Source organism: Temnothorax longispinosus, chromosome 7 (assembly GCF_030848805.1).
Source record: "Temnothorax longispinosus isolate EJ_2023e chromosome 7, Tlon_JGU_v1, whole genome shotgun sequence".
NCBI lineage: Eukaryota > Metazoa > Arthropoda > Insecta > Hymenoptera > Formicidae > Temnothorax > Temnothorax longispinosus.
This window is the reverse complement of record NC_092364.1, coordinates 18602841-18629206: the sequence shown is the minus strand read 5'-3', so window position 1 is coordinate 18629206 and position 26366 is coordinate 18602841. Positions and strand designations below refer to the sequence as shown.

Below are 26366 nucleotides of genomic sequence, written 5' to 3'. Positions count from 1 at the left end.
AGCATAAAATCTTATTTCTGAATGCAAAATTGGAGTCAAGCGATTCTCGGTTTCGTAAAATCGATTAAAAATGCGTTTTACTTGACTCTTTACCAACAAATACAGCAAGTGTTTATCAGCTGTTTTTCTAGGTGAATTCTTTTTTGTATAATAATTATTATCACATTTCTCAATATATATGTTTTTTATGTAACTATAAATCCGCATATATTTTAATGAGAAGTACGCTCATCGATTACACAATGTGTTTCATATTTAAGCTCAACATAAAAAGAATGCTTAAAATAAATATTTCAAGGAAGAAGCTGTAATTTCAAATAATATGTATTTTAATTATTCTAAAAAAATATTCTATATTTGAAATATGCATGTTATCGCAGTGACAAAAAGTAATACAACATCTCGAGTACTCGCAACTCGTCGCGTCGCGTAAAAGAGTCACGGTCGGTTTCGCTCCGCGCGTACTTGGTATAGCAGAGTGGAAAATATTTTACTCATGAATCTTTAAATCCAACGTAAAATTGTATATTTTTATCGGGTGCATATATCTATTTTTTTGTATTTTACAAATGCAAAAAGGAAAAATTTTATTAAAAACTGGAAAAAAAAAATGTTGCGCTTTTTCGCATTTTCCATGCACGAGGTAAAACGATGGGAATGGTTGAAAAACACATGTGAAATCAGTGGCTCTCTTATCGTCTTGTCGTCATTTCATCCCTCTTCGTCATTTCGCGGTGGTGTTTATTCAGCCGTTAAATGGCATCCACCTTCTCTCTTGATGAATCCTCTCCGCTTTCTCCGCCCGTTGCTTTTCGTCTGCTGCGGCAGCGCGCTCTCATTTGCGGCTGTTATCTGTGTGCGCGATATCTGTGATTATTTGACGGCTCTTAATGCACGGGTTTTAGCTTTCAGCAAAACGTTCAGCATTAATTGCTGAAGATAATAATATTCATAACGGAGACGAGTACTCTGTCATATATTTAAATATTTCAAATGCTTTTATTAGCAACCATCAATTTTTCTGATAAAAGCTTTTAAATTGTTTTACATTTCTGTAAAATGCTCAGTAAGCTTTATATGTGTATCTACATATAGGTATATCTTTCTCTTATAATTTATGGAAATCAAATAATTCGATTTTTTTGAATTATAGATAAAATATTTTATATCGCATATACATATTGTTATATGAAATTACATACGAATGTATTACTTTAATTCCCGAAACAACATGGATTAATATACGCTCGTGTATCTATTTTTAATTATACCATTATTTTCGCTACCTTGCCGCGTATCCTAGTCAATTAGTCATGAGAGAAAGAGAGAGTTTAAGAATAAGGAAGAATAGGTTGCAAGAGTTAACAAAGCTGTTCCACATAATAAAATTCCGCGCATTTCCATACAAATAAAGTCGCGAAAGGACTTTCACGAGTTGCCATGTATATATCCTGTGTAAAATCTAAGCATCAAAGATTTTATATTCCACTCGCTGACAGCCATATTTCTCCCCTTAATTTGCGTAGACACGCTCTTATTATACGAGCATCACTTTTTTGTTCTATCAGCGAGGACAGCCACGCCACGTACGCAAGGTCGTCTCTCGGGAATGTCCTTATTACTCTCGACGTCGCCGATTGCACGCGCATACTTTCACCCTATCTCTTCCCGTTTTTTTTCGCGCTCCCTTCTTTTTTTCCAATTTTTTTCCAATCGATCCGACGCGATGCCATCAACTGTGGGACTTATTAACAGACATCGGACGCAACTTCCACGACTTTCGCAAGACTCCCGAAGCGTCGATATCTCGACGTGTGTCATCCGGTCGTCAGTATCGTTTAAACTTTAAGTAGCAGAACGCAACTGCGCGAGCTCAATGTACATATTTCATATTGAAAATAAAAAAAAAATCGGTCACACTAGTTCAAGAAGCCGTATCGCTTGCATAAACTGTTTCCTTCTGATGTTTACCGTCGCCAACCACGCGAGATTCTCGGCAACGTTTCTTGTCGTAGCGAGCGAAGCCGCATTTGAACTCCGTGATATCGCTCGTATCGATCGTATCCCAGCAGCTGGGAAACTTTGTTACCGGCTCTGTCAGCGCGTCCATCCGTTCCGCGTCCATCCGTTCCGCGGTGGTACGCTAAGGCGACATTATGCCCGATTCATATGCCTCGTCACGTTTCTCCTTTTCTATATGTCCTGCGATCCCGACCGGCGCGCACGACAGCTTCCTCTTTCCCCCTCGGGTACGCCTTCCCCCAGTACCCCGCCGTTCCTCTTTTCGGGGTCTCCGTTTCTGTCGCGTAGATACGCGCGGAAGATCGAAATTCAAACGCGGGTATAATGGGGCGATTTCGCCTTGAAACGTCGAACGTGGAAATTCTCCTTCCGCCGGATATTGCTCGGCGGCGGCCGATTGATCATCTTTTGGAAACGGCGACGCGATTGAAAGCGCGACTTTTCCCGATGCCCGACTCAAAAGCGCCAGTAACGCGTGCTTTTAAGGGCTGTTTGTGCTGAAGCAGCAAAGAACGACATTTTTCGATGCATAAAATAGGTAGACACGGTCGTTGACGTTTGATCGTTCAATGCAACGAAAATTGGGTAAAATCTGGGGATTTTCTGAATAATAATATTACTGCAAGATTTGAAATTATATACCGCATAAATGAGAAATATATTCTGCAAGGAGATAATTCGTCAATGTACTTATTCACTCCGGGTGCGTTTCGTGTCGTTTTCCATAATTATATATTAAAGTGATTATAACGTACAGCTAAATTAATGATAATTACATATTTGTATTTTGTATATCCGATTTTGTATAGCGTTATATCATCCGTAATTAACGTAAGGTAATTGATACATGATATTTGGTCATTTTACAGGAAATTTCTCTGCTAATCCATGACGAGATAATGTTCTCACCTCACCTCGCATTATATTACCTCACCGGATACAAATTGCCGCGATTTTTTATGACGTTATAATTGCGCGACGCAAACGCGGTCCAACTTTAATTTCACCGTACGCGTGTCCATTGTCAGCAAACTGCGGGCCATCAATTTGATAGCATTAATCCCGAAATTGTCACGTCCGCCACGTCCGAATGCTATTTGTCGAATAACATGTTTATGCGCGACGTGTCGCGTGTGATTTAGCTATAATCCGCATTGCGTCTCTTCCGCGAGGTCTTCCCGTCGGGATCCATTACCGGATCTGTGTGTATGGAGATTTGGAACGTCCCAAAAATTTCGCGCTCCGAAACGCGCGAATTTTTCTACCGACGCGTTACAAAATATCTGCGTGTTCACAAGGCTTGTAATATTGAATTAATGTACAAGCTATCACATGTATACCGCAAAATAACACGAATTCGATAATAACGCGATAACAATTGAAGTTCCAATGAGTTACGCACAATTCTGTGTTTGTGATGTAATTCCATCCCTCGCATTATGTTGCATAAAACGTTTTGCAATTTACCATTATATCGCCGGCAATACGCCACGGAATTAGCCATGCGCCAACATTAATCTATTCGCCCTGTGAAAATCATGATATCAAACATTAACAAGTCTGACGGCTCTTTTAACAGCGAGTGCTTTCGACGCGCGTTACGCGCCAAATGAATGACACGCTAAAATGAAAGTTCGGTCATTCCCGTTCGCCTTTTATTCGTGCGTGCAGCGTGATCAATATCGGGTAATACGTTTCCGTAGCGCGCGGATTTTTATATTAAAAGCGACATATTGCGATTGTTCTGAGACAGCGAGATATTAACGATGGATGCCGTTTGTTTTATGTAGGCATTCGCAAATTTAATTAACGCAAAATACAAAATTTTGGCTGTGTATATGCTTTACATATTAATTAATCCGTAAATTAGTTTAATTAAATGTATAACTTTCACAATATTAACTTTAACAACCGATATTAAAATATAAATAAAATTTGTGCGTCTTTCTCAATAAAAAGTATAAAGTATTTGAGACTATTTCAACATTTGTAGACGTTTCTTTATTTTTAAGTTTTGAATTCTCTATCTGTTCTTATTATGTACGCGATTTGCTGCAAGCACACTTTACGCATTTCATCATAAAGATATCTAAAGTGGAAACCAGTAACAAAACAGTAACTCCTCGACGCTCACCCCGCCGCGAAGCGATTACAAAAGGGTTTTGCCCTTCACATCCGTCTTTAAACCTACTGGAGCATCCGTAGACATCCCCGATTTTAGCAGATTAATTTACGTGTTCCTGACGCGCGACTTTGACCTTCCAATTTTAGACGGGGAACAGTACCCGTTTTTGACTCATAATTAATCTTCCCTCGTTACATTTATTTGGAGGAGCATAAATCGCCGGGAGTGGTTTTCGTTTAATTATTAGCTGTACAAGCAAAAACCTGCTATCGGTATAGGCTAATTATCAACTAAAATTACCAAATTATTAAAAAAGAATTGTTAGTCTCAAGATCTCTTTATTTAATAATTATCTTATCGAAATATTGTTGTTATTCCGTTTATCAGGTTTTATTCCGTTTGATCATATTTTAGCATATTTTTAGATACGAGAAACCACTCGTAAGAATTTCACGTAGTTGTATTGATTGTAACGAGATATGAAACATGTTGTTACACGAAACAGTCCCATATCAAACACGAGTCATACGAATCACGCGAAGGACACTTTTTCCACTCCAACCCTTATTTTGTTACTTTACTTGCACTGATAAATCCGTCGCGCGAGTCACCATCGACCCTTTTTTTTTCTTTCAACGGGCGCGAACAACTCTCCCCGACGACATCTCTCCTCGTAATAAACATCGGGCCGCAGCCGTAGGGTAATGTCGGCAAATCGCAGCCGGGGGTCGCGCGTGCATAGGTAACAATGGTTAGCGGCGAACAAAGGAATCCACTATCAATAGGGCGACCCTCTGTCGGTCTGACAATTAACCCCATCGAATTCTCGGTTCCCTGCTTTCTTGAAAATCTCGACGCGCGCCTCTCGCCTCGAGAGAACTGCTCACCAACGACAATGAAGAAACATTTTTGGTCGGTTTCCAGTTTGAATAAATGCGCACAGTTTTCTATAGTTATAGAAATCGTTTTTTTTTACGCCTCTCAATTTGCCTCTTTCTCGCGTCGTGAAAAGTTAATCCTACAGAAGAAAGAGTAAAGTGTCAATCTTCTCCCGAAAGAAGATCGATTTCAGTCAGAACTTATTGTGGACATTTAATAACATCAAAGTCTTATGATGCAATTATATCCGTGCTACTCGAAGAAACGTTTTTATAAAAAACTAAGAATCGCTTTGTCAGAATCTGCGATCGCGGTATGCTTGCCAATACACAATACCCTTTATACGTAGACAATGAATTTCGATATCAATGGGCATATACGCACAGCCCCTTATCTATTCGATAATTAACTTGGCGTAGGGGCTGTTTGACTCGAGCATGGAGTTTGCGTGAGACGATTTATAATAGCGTGTTTTAACTATGCCGAGCTCTATCTTCCTATTAAAGAATTTAGCGTTATCAGATTACGCGTCACTTGACCGTATTCGCGATTGTATCCAGAAAGTCTGAATAAATTAAATGTTGTTCAGATTTATATTACAAAGATCATTCAGAATTTATTTTATAGACGTTACCTGTGCATCTGCAAGGATGCGCCGCATCAAGGCCAAGGTGGGGTTCGTTGTGAGGTCATTTTGTAGGGCAAGCGCCTCGCCTTCCTTGTTCAAACGATTCAAAGTCTTCAGAGCTGCAATTAAAGGAAAAGAATCAATTGCAAATGCACTACACAGATTGTAAGAGCACAAATATGTTATCATGAACATATGTTATCGCATATTTGTTAGTTCTGCAGAGAAAAATCAAAAAGAGATGTTCTTGACATCAGCATCAGTGTTTTACAGCTTATTCGGGACTTGTAACAAATTGTGGTTAGGCGGTAAGCGACCGAGCTTTGCGGAAATTGTTGGCACGTGAAAGGTGCTCAACGGGTATGTGCGCCCATTGGATTGCGCTAAGCCTTTCATCCGAGACATGCGAGGAGTCAGAGAATTCTCGAACCCCGGACCCACCAAAATGGCCGGTCTCCCGGTTCGTTCGTCTTGTATTATCTTCACCCAAGCCGTTGGTTCGAACCGGCGGGATAATTGAATTCCCGTAGTCGATGATCGTGGCGCGAAGGTGGTGGAAAGGCCCAGGTTGCCAAACTGTTATCGACAAGTTCGTGAGAGGAGCTCGTTTCGCAAAGGTGCCCGAGTAAGCTCGCGGGATAGACACGCGCCTTCGATGCTTCCGTGCTATCGCACAGAAGCTACGTGCTTCGCGGTAGAGTTTTTAAAAGATGGAAGCACGTGATGTTGTGCTTTGACCCATTTTGTACATACTTACGAACTCATATGAAATTATAAGCTTAAGTTTATGAGTTGCGTAGCGCGGATGGGATAATTTTATGTCTTAAAAGTTTTTCTGTTGCTCTTTTAAAACAGCCATCGTCAAAGGAGAACGGTAATACGAAACGGTGCATCCTCAACCATCAGCCTTCCCCGTAGAGAGAAAGTAAGAGAGATAGAGAGAAGAGGCGGTGAAATTATATAATACCGGAAAATACGTGAACTCTGCGCGCTAGCTTAAACGCAAATTTAGTGAGATGCATATGTAGTCGACGATGCGATGTCGGCTTTGATGTGGCATAAGCAAAATTCGAGACGGATCCGTAAACTACACGACGGAGGTATGTATTATATAGTCTCATTAAAAATGTATTTTGACTTTGAGCGAGATTGAGATACGGCAGCTTAAAAGAATACGATTTTCAAATTAACGCTAACATTGAGCAATACGGACAAAAATTGCCGGCTTGAAATCTCGCGAATTCATCGGAAAATATTAAATCACCCAAGGCTAATCGTGGGCTACGCGAAAGGGTATAATTGCATTAACGGCGCGTTTTGCACCGCTGCTACTTGGTAATAATTTAATGACGTTTACCGTTAATCCAGTTTTAATCTCGCGCACGATTTTTCGTCTGAACGCGCCAACGAAGCTACGAAGTTTTAACGCAAGCACGAAACAGGCTTGCTTGTTTTGTCGCGTAATCGCTCGCGACGGAAACGGCATCGGGGACAAACCCGACGCGATTAGAGTATTATTTGTTTCGCCGGAGTTGCAATTAAACGCAATTAAACTGCCGCTTGTGCTGGAACAGAGGAAAACTTGGACCGGAGAAACATGTTTTATCGACAAGTCTTGTTTGTCGATAACAAGTCGAAGACAAAGGTCTCTCTTGCCGATAAGATACGAATCCTGGATCGCCGAACGTCTTCCGAGCAAGATCCTCAGGCGTTCTGCAAAACCCTTGGAAAACGAACGTATTATCGCTAGATCACGAGAAACGACTAGTCGTAAAATTGCTTTTCGCCCACGAAGGTCGAGAGAAATTCAACTTTACAAAATATCTTTGGAGTGGAAAATATCTTTAGAGTAAACCAAAAAATTAGATAACTTGGTTGTGTCGTTACACGGAATATTGAATCTTTGTCTTATCATCTTTTTTAAAAGTAAATATTAATAAAAATGTTTAAATTACAATGATAAAAAATATCCATGAATTAAAATATAAATATTCAGTAATTTTGACATTATACGTTTACGAATTAAATGGAAGAAAATGCAGAATCAACAATCTTTTCGATTTCGATTAAACGGGTTGCGATAAGCGTCAGCTCCGATTTCTGTCTGTCATCTTTAAGTCGATTGATGAGCAGAAAAAAACTTGCTCGAATGGGTAGATCGGTAAAGACCCCTTTCCTTCACGGAAGTCTGATCTCGAGATTGTAGCGGTTCTTCAAACACAGCAGGAAGCACTCTCACATCAGAAACGTCGAGCGTCCTTACTGAATAATCTCGCGCGATCGTTACTACCTAACTAAAAGAAGGAAACTCGGTAGTGCTTCGTGTCGGAGATTCCCGATTAAACACTGCATACTTCCGCATTAAAGATTAACGTTCATAATCGTTCGTAGCATACTTTTCGCAAAAGATAAAAAAAATACACGTAATGGATTTTAAAATATTTAAAACCGATACTCTCTCTCTCTTAAAAAAAAATCAGCTTTTGTGAAGAAAATATCTTGCTCGTTAGATTTCAGAAGTTTTAAACATTCACGTCATCAAATCATTAAATCATAAAGTGGCGTCAAACTGCATCGGTTTATTTCATAAATTTCCCAAACTCGCGTTTACGGCGCTCTCGCGAAGCCGGCGAGTGCGGAATGAATCAGCTCGTCGACACGAGCCACCGAAACGATAAATCTCGCGTGCAACGCGAGGCGAAAACGTGCTCTCGCGAAAGTAGGCGACCGCGTTGAAATATTCCGCGCGATGTCGATACGACGGGGGTCGGCCGTGTTGTAGCGTTTCGCCTCGCGCACACCTATAGCCTCGGATTTGTAACGGTGTACGCGCGTCAAAGTGCACGAGCGAGCTCATGTGGTCCTGGATGGCCCTGTACCAAGTCGGGGGTATATAGGTCTACCGCAAACACGGAGAGAAGTAGATACGCCTCCGTCGTTTCCTCGGCGTGGCGCAGCGGGAGGGTTGCGGGATCGCACTGATATACGGGCGCGCAGCGATATTATGCGCCGCCCGTGTGTCGGAAGCGAGATTCTTTATGAGCTTTTACACCGACTCGGAACTCCATCGAGGTCGCGCGGCCGGCTAATGCGAAACAGGAGCCCCTTCATGGCGTTCGGTGCAGATAAAGCGATACTCGATAGCGCTCCGTTTGCGGAACGGTAAAGGGATGCTTTACGACGGGAGACGTTGGCTTAACATCTCTCGCAGCCCGTAATTATATATCGAAAGAATCGAGTACTTGCAAATACGTCAGCCGATATCGGATGGAAGTGAAGCGTCGACGGTTACAGCGGGTATTTACATAATGCATTATATGATAAGCTAAGATTTCGTTTCGCGTGCGCGTTTAAAATGCAACGCGGCGGTCGCAAATCATAACCGCGACACGTATCATTCCGACTTCCGGGACAACCGAGACGCGTGTGTGTTACGACCTTTTGGATCTGCTATCTATCACGTCTTGCAATTCTAACTTTCTCGACGTCGACGAAAATGAATGACTGGTCTGACAATCAATGAAAGTTAAATCGCAGGAGCATAGAATAGCATAAATCTTGCAGGAAAATTAACGACGTTTGACTTGATAAGCCGGTTTGTATCGGACAAATCCATCCCTCTTGTTGTAAAATTGAAATTTGTTTAAATGTTATTACGTTAACGTCTAGAAATGTTCAGAGCTCGTTAATAGCCAACGGAAATTTTAACAACCGTCGTGTAATTCATTCAACGTGGAAACGTATTCCGATTGCACGATGCGCATCTTAATGCTGACGTATCGTAACGAATTTCTCGTAATCCTCGAGACACAGGTACCAGAATTAACCCTGTGCTTAATGTATATATGTAATATATCCGGCAGAGCGCGTAGTTTACCGGTATGACTTCCGTACAGCGCGAGCGGCGCGTACACGGCGCACTGGAAACAGGATTAATGGATTAGCGATGTTTTGAATTACAAGCGAAGTGTAAGCGGGGCAAATATTCTCTCTCTCCAATTAGAGAGCAGAATTCTACGGCAGTATGAAGCTACGAGTTACGGCGGAATCGGCGCACCTGCAGTAGAGCCCCGGGAGCCGCCGGGGTGATCCTTCATAAATGCAGACTATTCCGCCGCGCTCTCGCAAAACGGAAGATCATTCATTTTACATAAAGTACGAATCTGTCGCTCAAATATTAAGAAAGAAAAAATAGACGAAACACGAAACGTTATATTATTGTCGCTACCATAAATTGGAAAAATCTCAAAGCTCTTAAGCACAGAGGATTTTCTATTTCTTCTTCATCTTTTCTATCGATATACTCAATCGGAGATATATCGAGGTCGGAACAGATTGCAACAAGGAATAATAACCTGATGTATGGCTTGCGCCAATGTTACAGTGTCTATTCAGTGAAAGCGAGATTCTTTATTGGTTATTACCCGCTGGAAACATATCGAGCTTGTCGCGAGAATGCATGTAGCGCAGGCCGAAGTAGACACGAGCGATATGTACATGGCAATAAAAGTCATAACAGGATGTGATGCATTATATATGTATATGTGAAGTGTCGCGACGCGTTACCATCAAACTACGTGACACAGGATCAAGTTACAAAGACGTAGCATCGTGCTAAAAGCGACAACGTATATACGCGATATACTCAAATAAATAATAATTTACATGGTAATTAATAAGCTGTAATTGTATGATGCATCGGAACACGGAACACCGTGTATGTTTTGCCTACGACTTTGATTGACGTCATTTACAAGATAAGCCCGTAAGTGCCTTGAATTTCCGGCGGAAACTTCGTATGGCGGATACCCAGGCTTGAAACCTAGCACGATGTTTATCTTCCCAAGCACCAGGGGAGGGAGGGAGAGTGGGAAACACCACAACCTGCCCGAGAGTGACCAGAAGCTGTCGTCGGACTCACCTTCCTCGTAGGGCTGCGCACGCTTGGCGAACGCCCTCGAGAAAACGCCGCCGCGCGGCTTCGAGGGGTCCACGCCGTTTTCTACGGCCGCGCTCATTTTCGCGAGTGGTTCTTCACCGAGCGTGTGTTTGCCGTGGACGTATCTGAAATTGACACATTACACGAAACGTTTTCATGAAAAACCATCGGAAACGGTTATTGAACGCTCGACGCTCTTCGACATTCGGTCCCATATCGAAATTTCTCGATACGTCAGTCGATCGGATATTGGATTTCATCGGCGAAACTATTGAAATCTCAAATATGTCGCGAATTAATGTGCGCTTAATGTAAAAAAAAGCTAATGATAAAATAATAAAAAGAAAAACAAAACTCTGCGGGCAAAACGACTTTCTCCGTTCACAAATCAGTTACTTGTCATCTTAAGCGGCTTTTCCTCCTTTTGTTGCTTTGAAATGTATACGGATTATGCAACAGTAGGATGTAGATTTATGTGTAATCTCATTAACCTTTCGGGATTAGGGCATTAACGTAAGACTAGTAATTTACTGGCAGCGCTCGTCGAATGCATAATACAAGTGCGGTTTTCACGCTGCCGGGACGAGTATAATGGTAAAGTTGTAAGGTACATGTCAATGTGTTAATTTATGTAATTAACCTGCATCTGATGCCGCGTAAAAGTCAGTCTATGCCAGTAACTCGTGCTAAAACAACAAGCGGACTATAACTAAACCGTCGCGCGTCGTACCACCCACGCTGACAACAACGTTAATTTACGTGTTATGACTAGAGAGCCTCTCTCTCTCTCTCTCTAATTAAATGTAAATTGACTGATTACTGGTTGAAAGATAACAAAGAGAAAAACGTCGCTGATTCTTTATCGTTTTCTTAAAATACTACATAAAAACTACAGTAGTTGCCAAAAAAATACATGAAACTATAGTAAATATTACAGTAATTGCTGTAGTTTTATGTGCATTTTTCGCCAACTACATAGCTCTTTCCATAAGAAATGCTCGGAAGAAAAGTCATCAATAATTACGTTGCATTTTTATGTCGTGTATTATCTCCATTTAATTAAAAGAGTTAAAAACTACTTAAAAATTAGACGACGATACCCGATTTTGTAAAGGGAGAAATAAAATAAGTTCGTGCAAATTTATTTCAATTCGCTTGACTTCGGGGCACTTGGAACTAGTGCGTATCAACATTCGCTCCAGGAAGCTGCATTATCATAGAGGTACTGTCCTCGCAAGCTTATGTTTACGCAGCACTGTATATGCATGAGAGACCCTCGTTACTCGCCTCGGGGATGACGCCATTATACGGAAAGTCCGTATTGGCGGCCGGCGAGCAAATGACGACGAACATATAATAATAGCGTGCGCCGCTCGCCGTCAATACTCTCCCCGAAAACGACGGCGGCACCCCATATTACACGTCACCCTGTGCACACACGCATCGCGTATCGTCACCCCTCTTGTCGCCTCGAGACCCACCGTCATTCGATCGTCATAATTTATCATTACACACGGGGAAAGACGCGCTCAATAAATCCACGCCGTGTTCAACCGCGTTACCATTGATTTATGCACTGTGACGTTGCAGCGTTGGTGCGGCCGTAAAGGAAGATCTATCGTGCGCCCTTTACCGCGTCACGGCATTAGAAATCAACCCTCCCGCGCGTACACGCGCGCACGCGCGCGCGTCAGACACCCCATGAAAAAAAAATGTCAACTTTTCATTTCGTATACGTGACCCTTCCGGTTCTAAAATATCCGGCGCGATACGATCGTCACACACGACAACGTGCAGTGACAAATAATCCGCTGAGCGTGTAAAACGCTCACGAAAGGTCTGACATTTGAAGGGTTCGCTGCTTCACGAGAGCATTTCGACTAATTATTATTCAGACATGGTGATATTTAATACGTTTATTAATTATAGTGCCATTTTTGTGAATTTATTTCCGCCGATTGCAAAACTGTGTCGAAGAGTTCGCTATTTCGACGGACCGTGTTAAAGGATTTAGTAGTTCATAATTTCGTTGCGGAGTTCAACTTCGATTATGCAATTTAGACTATTTTTGCATAGCAATGCTCCAATCTGAATAAATTCGCGTGCTCCACTGCGAAGCGAGCGATTAAACGTTCGCCATTTCAATTTCTGCTCGCGCTCTCGATTGAATACGCTTTCACATTTAGCGCGATGCAACGACGATAGCACGTAACGAAACGGTTAAACAATTTCGTTTGTTTCATTGCTCCGGCATTCACATTCAGTTTAACGTTCGCATTCAGCGCTAAACGTTGAAGTCTGATTCCGAGAGAGACTCTTCTCATTAACATTTAGTGAAAAAAAACAAAAAAATCTTTTAACGGTTATTTTATGTCGCGCTTTATAAATGTCGAAGATCAAATGCAGATGTATATGAACAAGTTATTACAACTTCGAGGGAAATCTTCGTTACTTGTCCGACAAATCGGTATAGAGACGCGTGCTCACTGTTTTCCATCAGGAATCCAATCAACGGATTAAAGGATTAAGGATTGCGCGCGGACTGCTGTGCGCGGCATAAAAAAAAACTGGATATTTTGTTATTTTAGTATATTTACGTCCCGGCGACAAAAGCAGCGAGGGGATTGGATTACGTGGGCGTTTAGACTCGATAAATTTTTGCGGGGTCGCGAGTCGACGCTCCTGATTTATGTACCGCGACAGCAGAACTCATAAGGGAGATCTATAGTCGTTTTTCCATTCTTTCTTTCTGCGTCCCGTGGAGCTACGTGCGGAAATCTTTGTCGGTGATTTTCAACTTGGTGGAGATTTAGGACGGTAACATCCGCGAAACTTTGTCTTTGCTAGATGGAGTATTATCGTTGCTTTGTCGTGAGACTTTATCAGCTTATTTTTTAATATTTCTCCTAAACTTCGAAAGTATTAAATGCGTGAGAATTATCATCCACGAGATATATTCATTATAATTACTCGAAAAGAATATTCTGTTTCGCTAATAGGAAAATAATTATTATACAAGAATTGTGGGCTTTGTTATTTTTTATCCTTTCTATCGAACTTCCTGCGTATTTCACTACAATAATTTTCACTTAAATAATCTGGACTATTTTTTGTTATCAGGTTATTTCCGTATTGTGTGATTTGTAATTGAGAAGCTCGTGTAACTCAATCTATATTAGCTGCGTTAATAAACTTCGAGTGAGCGTAACATGATGGAAACAAAACTCGCAACAAACCGCGAACCGCGGAGAGATATTGCTCGCTCGTTCTACGGTTTCATTCGTATTGATGAACTTCCGCGAATAAACACTTTCGCGCTGACGAAAGAAGGAATAAAGCAACCGAGGTTGAATAGGAGCGATAAAGTCACGAATGAATTGATCTACATCTCGCAGAATGGAATCAACTCATGTAAATCAGAAGATAAAGTCAATTACAACAGAAATATCATTCCCCAATTAAAAAGATCTAAGAGACAATCATAAATAAAATAAAATAAAATAAAATACAAAATTAATATAATAAAAATTAAAATGAAATTAAAAGAGATTATTTGTTAACAACTCATGTTTGCACTTTTCATTATTTGATAAGCCTAATACTTCTAACATGTAAATATCTAAAGCGATGTAAATGTAAAGACAAAATAATTGCATAAAACAGCGAAGACTATTAAATAGACGAAATGGGTTTGATGCATTTCCCAAGACAATTTATGATACCTATCCCAGATCTCGTCTTATCCCTCATGGACGGATAATAGGTAACGACTCAGCTGTGTCTCACGATGGAGTAATAATTTGTATTATTGCATCCCTAGAAACGAGTGATATTGTCAGGTTCGGAATTACGGCAGTTTGCTATCGCCTACGACCCCCTAGTGCCCAATTTCAAAATGGACACCACCACCGCTTTGACGATCCCTTTAGCCATACTCATTTGGGAAATGACGAAGTTTCGTCTACTTTTCTTCATAAAGGAGTTTGCTAACTGTCGCATTGAGAGTCCAATTGGAAGTTGGATTTAATTTGGCGAGGAGAATCTTTAGGTAATAATGGATTAGACACGTTTAATTAAGAAGATGTTTTAAAGATTGTGCCATGGTTCATGAATAAATATATGCGCAAAACTACAGACAAATTATATATTGATTCTTGTTTAATGTAACAGAATATCCTGCTCTATAGGGATAATTGTAATTATTATAAGGGTATTCTTAGGATGATTCATTCCGGCTATCGAATTTACCAAAGTAAAATAAATGGAAAGGGCACGACAGTAGTCGATATATCGGCGGAAACAACCGAGTCACCAACATTCTCCGCTTTTCTTCTCCGTATACTCCGATCGATCGCACTCTTCTTGAAGGGCCGACCAGCTTGACATCGTAAATACAAATTACGGTGCGACCCGTTGTAGTATCTCCGTGTAACGAAGTACATGAATTAAATATAATATCAGCCAGGAGGATCTCATAGATCGATGTTCCCCCTAATTTCTTACTGTCCACGGAGAGTATTTATTTCTATCTCATTCCGCGTCATCTCGGTTTGCGCTGCGTCCGCATCTGATTTGCAATTTCCAATGAGCGTTTTCCCTCCCAGCCAAGGAATTCGCCAACTTTATATCGCATCTAATTTACCCCCCGATGGCGTGGGATCTCCTCAGGAGGTCGGGCAAGTAGTTGTCTCGCGGAACTAATTACCGTGAAACCCATTTCGAAATTTTGTTTCATCAGCAACACCGCCGAAACGACGCGCGTTCCCTCCTTTTCCTCTAAACGACCCCGGTCGGTGTGTTATCCTCCTTCCTTTCGCGCGGAAGGAAATTGCGAAATGCCAAGCACATCGTGCATCCTCCTCGGCCCTGTCAGGAGTTCTGCACAGACGAATGATAGTTCCTGCAGGGAGAGCCAAGAGAATTCGAGCCCTATCCTTGCGCGGAAGGAAATCTCGCGAGATGCAATGCAGTAATACGAACGTCGTCGAATGATTTCGCGGCGCTTTCCGGATTGCCTCTTTGCCGGCGCGCAACGTTGGAATTTATGACGTAAACGTAAATGTATGCGGAGGGGACCTGTCCTGTTGTCACGAGATTCGAATTGCAGCGAGCCGTCGCGAGAAACCCCAGAGAAACTTTGTTGCACCTCGCGCGCGACGTGTCACGTCGGCAATCCGACCGCTTAACGAAATTTATATACGGACAACTATGTCCCTTTGTTTCAAAGTTGTTCTCTACAAAATTTCACGTTTATAGATTTCCTTTTAATTCAATACTTTCATAAGTATTTAAACAACTTCATAGTATTCAGTTAAAGAACTCTTAGTCCCTGTCTACAATAGGTGTTTTAAGCCCTAAGCTCTAAGAAATTGACCAATCACAGTCAATTATTCTCCTCAAATTCAACTGTGATTGAACAATTTCTTAAGGCTGGGCTTAAAACGCCTATTGTATATAGACGGGCACTTAAAGCTCTTAAAACATATAAAAATTATACGTTTAATGGAGTTTTTGCTTGTAGAAAAAAATTGAATCAAGAACTATAATCAATATAATGCCATTTTAACTAATAAATATCAACTTAATCTTCGTTTCCGCATTCCGTTCTTTTTCCTTCGTTATGCCTAACCCGACGTTACCATAAATCGCGTTGTTAATTCGATATCATCGGCAGCCGGCCTGAAAACACCTTACGGCCATGCGCGATTTTAATCTCTGTATGTACAATAAAAAAAACGAAGTGGTTTCACGAAGAGGGGCGACAAAAAGCTCGAGGGAGTGCAAGAGGAGCGTCGAGCAAGGCGAGCTAGCTTGAAGCTAACGAGCTTGATGCTAAAGCTAAACGCTCTTTATTTTTTATTCCACCTTCTCCGTTAATTAGTGCGCTTCCAACCACATAATTATTGCGTTACGGTTGCATTAGACGGCAACCAAGACGAGTGTGTATCCCCGGTACACCCAACAATTTCCAACCCCTTTTTTCGCCGCGCCTCCTTTTTCTCTCGCGCTAATTCCCTTCAGGTGCGTTTAGCTATGTTAGTGCATTACGCGTCGCAAACGTACGTGACGTTTTCGTATTAATTCTAGAACGCAGTTAATGCTAATTGCAGCAAAAATATTATATTCATAATATTAAAAAAGATGTTAATCTTAAACCTAGTAGAGTTCTAGCTAGTTTTGTGTTAATTATATTTGTACAAATTTACATTTTATGACTGTATCTTCCTTCGTTTTAAAGCGTTATTTTGTCACCTCTGAGTGTACACACAAACTTTACCTACATCATAGCTCACGTAAACAACGCTGAAGTTATTCGAGTTTCAAATGTGATATAGTTGACGCGATCGTGATTAAGTTCTAAGTCGGGCAAAGTTTGATAGAATCGTTAGGTGTACAATCATTGTTTTGATTTCAGTAGAAGATTTGACCGGAATAGTCGGACCAAGTTTCTTATCTTAAACTTTGACGTGTTACTAGAATCAGCCCTCGTTTCCTGAAACTTATCGATACGCTTCAATTGTTTATGCATTTTGCATTTTCTGCGTCCGATTGCTGCAGCTATTGTTTAATTAAACATAAAATAAAATACATTAACTTGAATTAAAGTCAGAGTTAATTGTACGAAGATAAAATAATCAAGCTAAATTGTTGCTAAATCAATAAAAATCTAACTGAGAAGTTGTCTCTGATGTACCAAAATGATAGAGTGGAAGGTCGAATTGGCATTCGATATCCACCATATCTAAGAAAATGCCAGATTTTCATTTTTAATATCCGAAAGATTTCTTCCTCTATCTTCACAAACGCAATCATTGATTTTGATTTATTAGAAAACCGAATAATGCCATCGATTTCGGAATCAATTATTTCGGTATAAAAAATACTTGAATAGACTTCGCGTATTCAGAAATTGAATACTGTTTTGCACACAATTCTGCCGTCATTACAAAATAATGGTCGCATAATTCACGATCAGGCCGCGGCTCTTAATCGACCTGTTCGATTTTTTCTGGTTGAGAACAATGAACGCTAGAGCAATCTGTCTCGCACGACGGAACATTCAGGATGAGCCTTAACGGTGAAAGTCGGACCGGAAGAATCAACGATCCGTGACTGGCGATATGACAATGCAAACGGTACAGAAACCTTTTAGTTCCAGGCGAGATGTCGCCGCACAATTCCTAATAGCAGTTGTCACAGAGATTGGCACAGATAGATAATCCCTCAATGATCTCCCGTTGTCATTTTCGCGAATCAATTTCGCAGCGCAACTGATAAGCTATAATACGAAACTTTTTTTTACCATTTTCCCATTGTTAGATAATTTATAAAAATACTCTTAAATCTAATCATATCTCGTGAATTTTCCCTAAAATTCACGTTTATTTTTAATTAATCATATAAGCCAATTATGTGAAATAATCAAGCATCCATTCATGTGTACATCTATTTCGTGATAAACGTGCGTAAGCAAGAACTGATACAAAACAATATTGTCGCAAGACCCTTTCTCCAAATAAGCGCGCGAGGGTAATTCCGGATGGACGCATGCGGAAACAGCGAATAAATAAAACGAGGATAAAGCAGAGTGGTCGCGAAATATCACGAGCGACTGTAATACATACCGCGGCGGCGAGCTGTATACCGAGTGGCGCAGAGAAACGAAATTTCGCGAATGACGACTAAATTCTGCCCTTCCGCAAGCATAAGCAAGGCTAATCGTCCCTTTTACCGTGGATATGCGCAACGTGGGAAGATAGGTGACCATATATGTCCAAATTTAGTTAGCGGCGAGGAAATTTATTTTGCGTCTAGTGACGACCGGCCAATTACCGTCTTTCTCTCTCTTCCTCTTCTTTCTTCATGGTTTACGTGTCTTCTTCCTATCTCTCGAATCTCCGTTTCTCTCATAAGCTCTTACGACTGTACACATAGGGCACTGTAGTGAAACGAGATCAGGGCAAAATCGGAACAGAGGAGGATGCAGACGGAGATAATATCAAGAGCAAATGTACAGCACGGTTCACAGTTATAAAACGTAATTTTGCAAACATGTAAGAACAAGATAAACTTACATTTTTTATCTTGTTTTAATAAAAGATCTGAAAGATATGAAATAATAAATATATGCAGTTAAATAAGTACGGTTTGCTCTAATGTTGCAGACATCAGTCCATCTTGTTATTTTATAAGAGGCTATTATTATAAGAGGCAAAAACTTCCAAATATTAATGCAAGTTTATTTCATTAAGTAGATAAAAGTAGGCTTGATTGGAAGTTCCGAGACACCTTGTGGAATGTAGGAAGCAGAAGAAATTGAGAGAACTAGGTGGATGATGAGGGATAGAACTAGAGCCATGAATATTTATACCACGGCGGATGGTTATACCGCGATGGGAGCTTAGGAAAAAGGGGCAACGTCGCTACGTACGCAGAAACTATACTATAGTGCGGCCGTTGAGGCAGGTACGGGGACTCTATTCGAGCAGAACGCGACGAATAAGCAACATGGGTTCATAATGCATAGCGCAGGTATGCACCATGGTGCGACACGTAATACGCGCGACGCGTTTTAATTGTATATTGTGTTATTCGTCGTATATACATAATCGTGGTTAACGTAGAATTAGTTGGGCCACCCTTACACATGTCCCACGTTACGTAAGAACCGCAAGATTAAGGCGTAAGTCTACAAGGTGTTCTCACCATATTTCTCATCATTTATTCGCGATTTGTTTTTCATATTAAGCAAATGAGAGTCAAAAGTCACGATATTTGACTATAAAATTGAGAACTTTAATCATTAAACTCTTACTCAAATCTCCATTTGGTAAAATATTCTGTATTTTTTACCTTTATTTCGTGTATGATTAAAATCAAATTTAATGCAATAACGATGTAAACTTTAAAATAAAGTAAAGAATAATAGCAGCATAGAAGAAAATTATAGTGCAAGTATTTAGCCGTAAGTGGCATTGAATCGCGATTCAGCTTGACAAGAAAATGACAATGTTATAACAGAATCGAATAAACTGTAAAGCGATGCATATAGGTTTGTAGGAGACTTCACAGTGCTCTGATGAATAAATAAGTGCATGCAATGTATAGTTCGAAAGTTGTCCAGAACCGATATATCAAGAACGATCGCAATATATTAGCAATTTTAACGAGCAAAAATTCAATTAATATGTCAATTTCGTAATATTTGCGCGGAAAATTAGATCTTTATAATAATTAGATCTCTGTTACAATTGCAGCAAATTGAAGATAATTAATAGGATACATCCGACAGTTCTGGGATACTTCTGCATATTTTCGTGATACCTAACTGCACTTGTCCAAGATTAAACGCTTATCCCCCCCGACGTGTGTTTCCCCGACAACGAAAAACGCGAATTAGAGCAACAACCCGTTGGTGCCGGAGGCACGCAACGTGACGGTGCACGCACGCCACGGAATCTAAGCGCGAGCAGCGCAACAACGATGCACCATGCATTCACCCGGGCGATAGATAAGCGTAAGTTGAAGGCATAGTTCGCGCGCAGCACACACTTTATCGTAGCTCATATACGCCAAAGGCCGCTCGTGAGGAGGCGCGCTAAATTGCTACTTAATTGCCAGCGATGGAGCCGTTCGTGCAAACGCGCAGGGAAAACGAGTCACGCTAATCGACCCCGATGCATCCCATCGAGCGCGGCGCGTCGTGTATCGATACTCGACATCGAAAATGCGCGCACGAAACAACGTTCTGTCGTTCTGTCTGACAAAGAACGGCGGGCGGTCGATAAAACGATCGACCGATTTTATTCGAACGATTCCAATCTGCCCCCGCGCATATGTGCCAAAAAACGTCAACTTTCAGGAAATAGTGTCGGGAATGAATTAGTCGTTCTGAATCGCGTTAATGTATTTTTGAAATATTACATCCTGCGCTCCGGCCCGTGATAGCCAGAAAATATTTGTAAGTAAATAATGACTAAATAATGACTATTAATGCTATATGTAGGCAACAAATGTGGTCACAATTTTAAAAAATTAAAGTTATTATTGCGGAATTTGATTGTCTTGATATCAAGCGTTATTTGTACATAATTTTTATATCCGTATATCTGCAAAATAACATTTTAACGTTTAATATTTTTCAAGGTAGCGCTTGAACATCGAGTATTTTATATAATGTTTTATAAATTATGGATATGTATAATATTCAAAACTGCTGTTTGTAATTATAGTGTCATAAATAACACTATCATTTACCATAAAAAGAAATGGACGAGTTGTAGTTATGCTTCCGCTAATAGATCATGCGACGTAACTAGTTAGGGGTTAATAGAAAGTGTCGCAATCGTGCGCGAAGCGCGATAAGCGGCGCGTTTCCGATTCGTGTAAATCGCGAAACTGAACGCTACGACTCTTTCACGTGACAATCAAACTGCGGTCAAGTGCGGCAGCGTGATTGCAGGAAGCGATGTGCATGAAGTGCGATAAAAACTCGATATGGTCTTTGTCATAAAGCGGCTTCGTTATCTGCGAGCATGCAAGCGACACGTCTGTTACGGTACGACATAAAGAGATCCCTTTTTTTACGCGAATAATGTATATGTGACTTAAGCCATAAATAAATTAGGAATATCATGGAAAAACTATAGATATAATTTTGCACAAATATATGCAAATTATCCAAATATATATATATATATAGATATATATTTAAAAATTACATTGGCATACAAGCAATTATTGCAAGGAATGAATCCTGACGTTGCAGCCGGACATGATAAAGCGTCTTTTCAACGGAGCCCTCGTTCTGATGTAAATATGCAAGACATCGCGAGACGTTACGCACACTTCTCGCTATATGTCCTCGATGCAACTGATAACGCGTCGAACGCGAAGCTGCATTATGAAGTACGCGCGGCGTTAAGACGAAAGCCGTGCCCGCGACATTGCATCGCGCTGGGGGCGATATATTTACGCCGACGAGAATTACTCCGGTGTAGGCGGTGGACGTATGTTAGCGGGCACCCCGTATATCTTGCCGGGGCTTATATAGTAGGAAGGCCGGTTATTGGGTGGACAAGAATAGAGTGCATCGCTCTCAAACGGAACATCCGTCTAACCGCACCGCCTCACTCGCGATGCACGCGGAGATGCAACACGATAGCGCATCGAAGGACGGTCCCTGTATATGCGGCTCGATCGTGGCCGACGTATTGCCGCGTCAGGTAATTCCGTCGCGTGCTGCAGCGCCGTATTTTACATCAATTAAAAGTTGACAGTAATAAATTATTCGTATATTTAATATAACGTGATGTAGTGCTTTCCGCAATAGAATAATGTGACTATTGGTAAAAGATATTTCTATGACAGACGTATATATATCTTGCATAATAAAAAAAAAACAAATTTCTGTGTAGTATTAATCTTTATATTAAGATCTGATAAAACAGCTCGATTAAAGAAATATTACAAATATTATATTTTTATAATTCTTTTGTAATAGAGTAAGAGGCTTTTTGCTGAAAATCTGTTTAAAAAAGACATTGTATTAATTTGATAAGTTAAGATATAAAATAAAAATACCTTTGATATTTAAAGAAAAACTATGACTTATCGAAGTCAAATTTCAATAAGTTTCTTCACTTGGGACTTGGGACATAGATTATCGTAAACGATCAGAACTTGTGATAAAACGCGCACAAAAACCTGCACTAAATAATGGCGTCAATAGAAATATGTAATTACCTCGCAAACGTTATAAAATAAAAGCACGAGCTTTCTTCCGATAACTTCTTCATGAAAAGGGAATAAAGATCCGTTGTCCAAACGCGCTGTTATTCCGCGCGTCGAACGAGACCGTCCAATTGCGCGAATAGTGTCTGAATTGCTGAAACCGTTTTACTCGAGTGATCGAAAGGAGCGAAAGAGGCGATACACGCTAATTGCGCAACGTGCATTCTTGTGACGGACGGCATTGAAACGGGCAAAAGCGCAACGCGCCATTTAAGGTACTTGTCGTCCCGCCGCGCGATCCCGTTTCGCCGTAAAGAGACGCCTCTGCAGCCGGCTTAAGGTATTCGGGTGAATAAACGACGAAAGAGGAGGTGCGTTTAAGACCTCCCTCTCCATCTCCGATTCGATTAAATCCCGAGCAAGGCCGAATAAAAGTACGGCGCGCGCGGAGGAATGGAGAACGGACGTTATCGAGGCTTTCCATAGAAGTCTTCTCGCAGCTCTTTCGCGATCGGTTTAAGTCTATTGCGTTGCCACTCGACAGAACCTTACAGACGGGTAAATCCTGGCAGAACGGCGCTAGATAAAGCTGGAAAGCGTGTAAATTATAGGGAGAACAGTACGGCAAATTCTTCCGAATCGCTCGCATTTTCTTTGCGCCAGCATGATCATTTAATGCAACGTAAAATCATTATCAGAGTCAAACCATCATTATAGGCAAATGTACATGCATTGATTTTACAACAACTATATTAATGCAATAATTACCTTAATAAATTACTGTTAATACTTTCGGTGTTTTAATTTTAAAGTCGCATGATACATACGGACTAATTACTTATTTAGCTTAACTTACTATTTAATCTTGTATTAACTTGTATTAACAAAAAACGACGAAAAAAAATTTTTGATTAAAGTAAGAGAGATTATTGCAAATGCAACGTCCACGTAATCAGCGGTAATCCGCATCTCAAAACGATCGATTGTGACATTTAACAAGGCCCTTTCAGGTCACAGCCGAGTGGCTGAAATGATCAATACACATAAACGACCTCATACATATTTATTGTTAGTTAAATAGCGTAGGAACCAGAGCGTCGTAGCTGAGCGTCATCTCCGTTTCTCGTCATTATTGCAATTATCTACATAGGGCGCATATGTGTTATACTTTTATTCTCGCGGGACCTGAAATCTGCGACCACGTGGCGCACGTTTCCCCACACCCTCGGAGATACGACATCGAGTCCCGTCTAAATTACGCCAATCTTACGCCGGTCGCGTGTGCAACGCGGATAGACGAGTCTACTTGGCGCACAGCTGCGAATTCTCATAAATATTTATTGCGCGTCAAAATAATATGCAAATATAGACGCGCATACGTTTTCGCGAGCGCGGACACGCGCGCTTTATATACCTACGTGCGAGATGTCGAGAGTCGTTTTTATGATCGTCTGACGTGCAGATTGGGACCGAACGTCGAAGTTGCTACGTTGCTACAATCGCAGTCAGTCGTTACATTTATCGAAACAGCGAGTTGCATCGAAATTGAAACGGGTTCGCGTCAACGCTCGGTCGGAGAAATGTCGCCGTCTACAAATACGGGAAGCTCGGGGCTGTAAAAAAAAAGTCCCGTGAAATGCTGAGGTCATATTTATCTTCACCGAGATTTATATTTGTTCGAATATTATATTTATGTAGCTTTTTTTATCCGTAACTTTGGTAAATAAAATTGTTCTTTTTAGAAAGCGATGTATATATATATATATATATATATGTTTGGACATATAACTTTAATGATAGAAAGAAAGAGAGGCCATGGAGTGAAACAAGTCTCCTCAATAACTCATGATATCTCTTTTTATGGTGGTTTACCTGCAAAATTTATTTGACGTGACTTAGAACGTTGTTGAGATAAGCCCCGAGAGACAGGAGGAGAGAGAGAGAAAAAGAGAAAAAAAGAAAATTCTGCTATCAAAACTTTAAATAATTTATGGATAAATATTCAAGAAAGCTATATTTATAAAATTAAATATGGTAATTGAGATGTTACTTCTTTTTTCAATAAGTAGGATAATGCACGATAAAATTAATAGCTTAGTATTTTCTATCAATTTACTTGTTAATTTTAAAAAGTCATTATAACTATACATATACACGACTGTATCTTCAAATACATGCAACTTTACCATGCATTCGCAAAAATTCCACTTTGTATTTTACAATTAATTTAACAATTTAAAACAATAAAATAATTTTCCTCCAGAATAATTGGTTATAATCCGAACATATATATACATATTATCGTACCTGATTGATATAAATGCGCGATACACATCGTAAAAAAAATTTTAATTGTTTTGTAGAACGTAACAGTGACTGGCGACAGTCCACCTGAACGATGACGGGTTACGAGAAAACTTAAAAGAAAATAAAGAGAAGGGGCATGAACTTGGGGGAAGAACTTGCCGGTGAGCATTCCTTCGTTCTGAACTCCACCGTAGGTCGGCTCATCCGGACCAGAAATGTTCCCACGCTTCGCTCGCGAATGCGCTCCGAACTGCAGGACGCGCTCCGCCGGCCAATCACGCTTCCACTTCCGCTCGTTCGTCGCTCAGTAGTTATTCATGGGCAGGCGGGCCGCGGGGACGCAGCCACGATTTAACATCACAACACTTTCTTCGGCTTTTATTCCGCCGCGACAGCGACGAGTCAATCTCGCTTAATTAATACCGTCCATCATTTCACTCACACTCGAAATGATCATCCAGCTGTTAAAATACCTATGTTTGTAATCCATAATTAATAATTTCAAATATATAATCAGATATTTGTTAATTTATCTCTCGACGGAAAACAATTTTTATCTAGTAAACTTTATGGATAACTACATTTACGAAAGTCAGTCACATCCAATCGCCAACGTTTCGAAAACGAACGACAGCAATAGACATGTTTAGAACGAATCTCTTTTGTTATTTTTCGATTGCGAGAAAAAGAAATCAAGTCACGTGCGGTTGTACAGAGAGAAACTTTACTTCGTAGTTTTGCTCGGCTTCTAAGTAATAATCCTTTGGATCGTGGCCAACGAACTCGCGAAAATAAATACTAACAGTTCTAATAATGACACTTAGATTTAAAACGATTACTCGCAATAATTGAGTCCGCTAAACTGAAGTAAAGATCAACAGAGTTCACTCAGTCTTCCGTTAATGTTGTTTTCTTTGCCTCAATCAAACTGTAACTCGAAAATGCAGAGAGAATGCGCGCTAAAAGATAAAGTTTACTGATAATCCTCCGTGACGGGAAAACTTAACGCAACAAGCGCGGAGTGTTACGTCGCGAATTTACTTACTGCTGCATAATAATATTATATATATTTTTGTTAAGACAAAATGCACAATGGGATAATCCCGGAATTACGTTTTCCATAAGACCGCGGCCGTGAGTTTGCATTATTAATCCGTTTGTTATCCACTTCCCGGATGAACTGAAATAAACGCATGCAGTCTCTCTGCGAGCTGTTCGATGATACACGAATCCGAGTTACGAGTTTGTATCGCATCAATTTACGCGCAAAATCAAATCAAGCCGGCACAAAGATATCCACGCTGCACTCAGCGCGACTCGATCCGCTAATATTATTTGTCGACATCCGCTTGGTTCGTGCCTGATTATTCGCTCGAACGGAACCGGCGATGCGGGAACGCGATTTGGTATCGCGACTTGTTACCGCGACCCTTTCAGATGGGAATGGGTGCGGAACAAACGAGGAAACGTATATATCGTAATGCATTTATCAGAGGAAATATGCTTACGACGTTCGTGAAAGCTCGAAGCTCGATAGCGCGAGCTAGACACTCGTTAGCGAATATCGCCACAATGCATTTTATCAATCTGAGTATGAAATTTACCTTGTTAAAAATATGATCTGACTGCCACTTATCAAATTTATAAAGAAAAAACCAATAACGAAGTAACCGATAAAATAGAAATTCAATATGTTAAATATTGATATAGATAATAATAAGAAGAGTTCTCGA

General features: G+C 40.6%; 1 protein-coding gene across 11 annotated transcripts in view; it reads right to left on the bottom strand.

Moving 5' to 3' along the window:
- The window catches only part of Liprin-gamma, a 125206-nt gene that overhangs the window by 42787 nt on the left and 56053 nt on the right, over positions 1–26366 (bottom strand). For 8 of the 11 annotated variants that reach the window (XM_071784319.1, XM_071784320.1, XM_071784321.1 and 5 more), the window contains one exon: positions 5661–5773. The exons of 1 other annotated variant lie outside the window; for it this stretch is intronic. In XM_071784319.1, the coding sequence (XP_071640420.1) occupies positions 5661–5687 (27 nt within the window). In that variant the 5' untranslated portion in view covers positions 5688–5773. Of the gene's footprint in view, positions 1–5660; positions 5774–10575; positions 10719–24792; positions 25107–26366 lie in introns of all 11 variants that reach the window. 2 more of the 11 variants (XM_071784317.1, XM_071784318.1) reach the window with 1 other exon arrangement.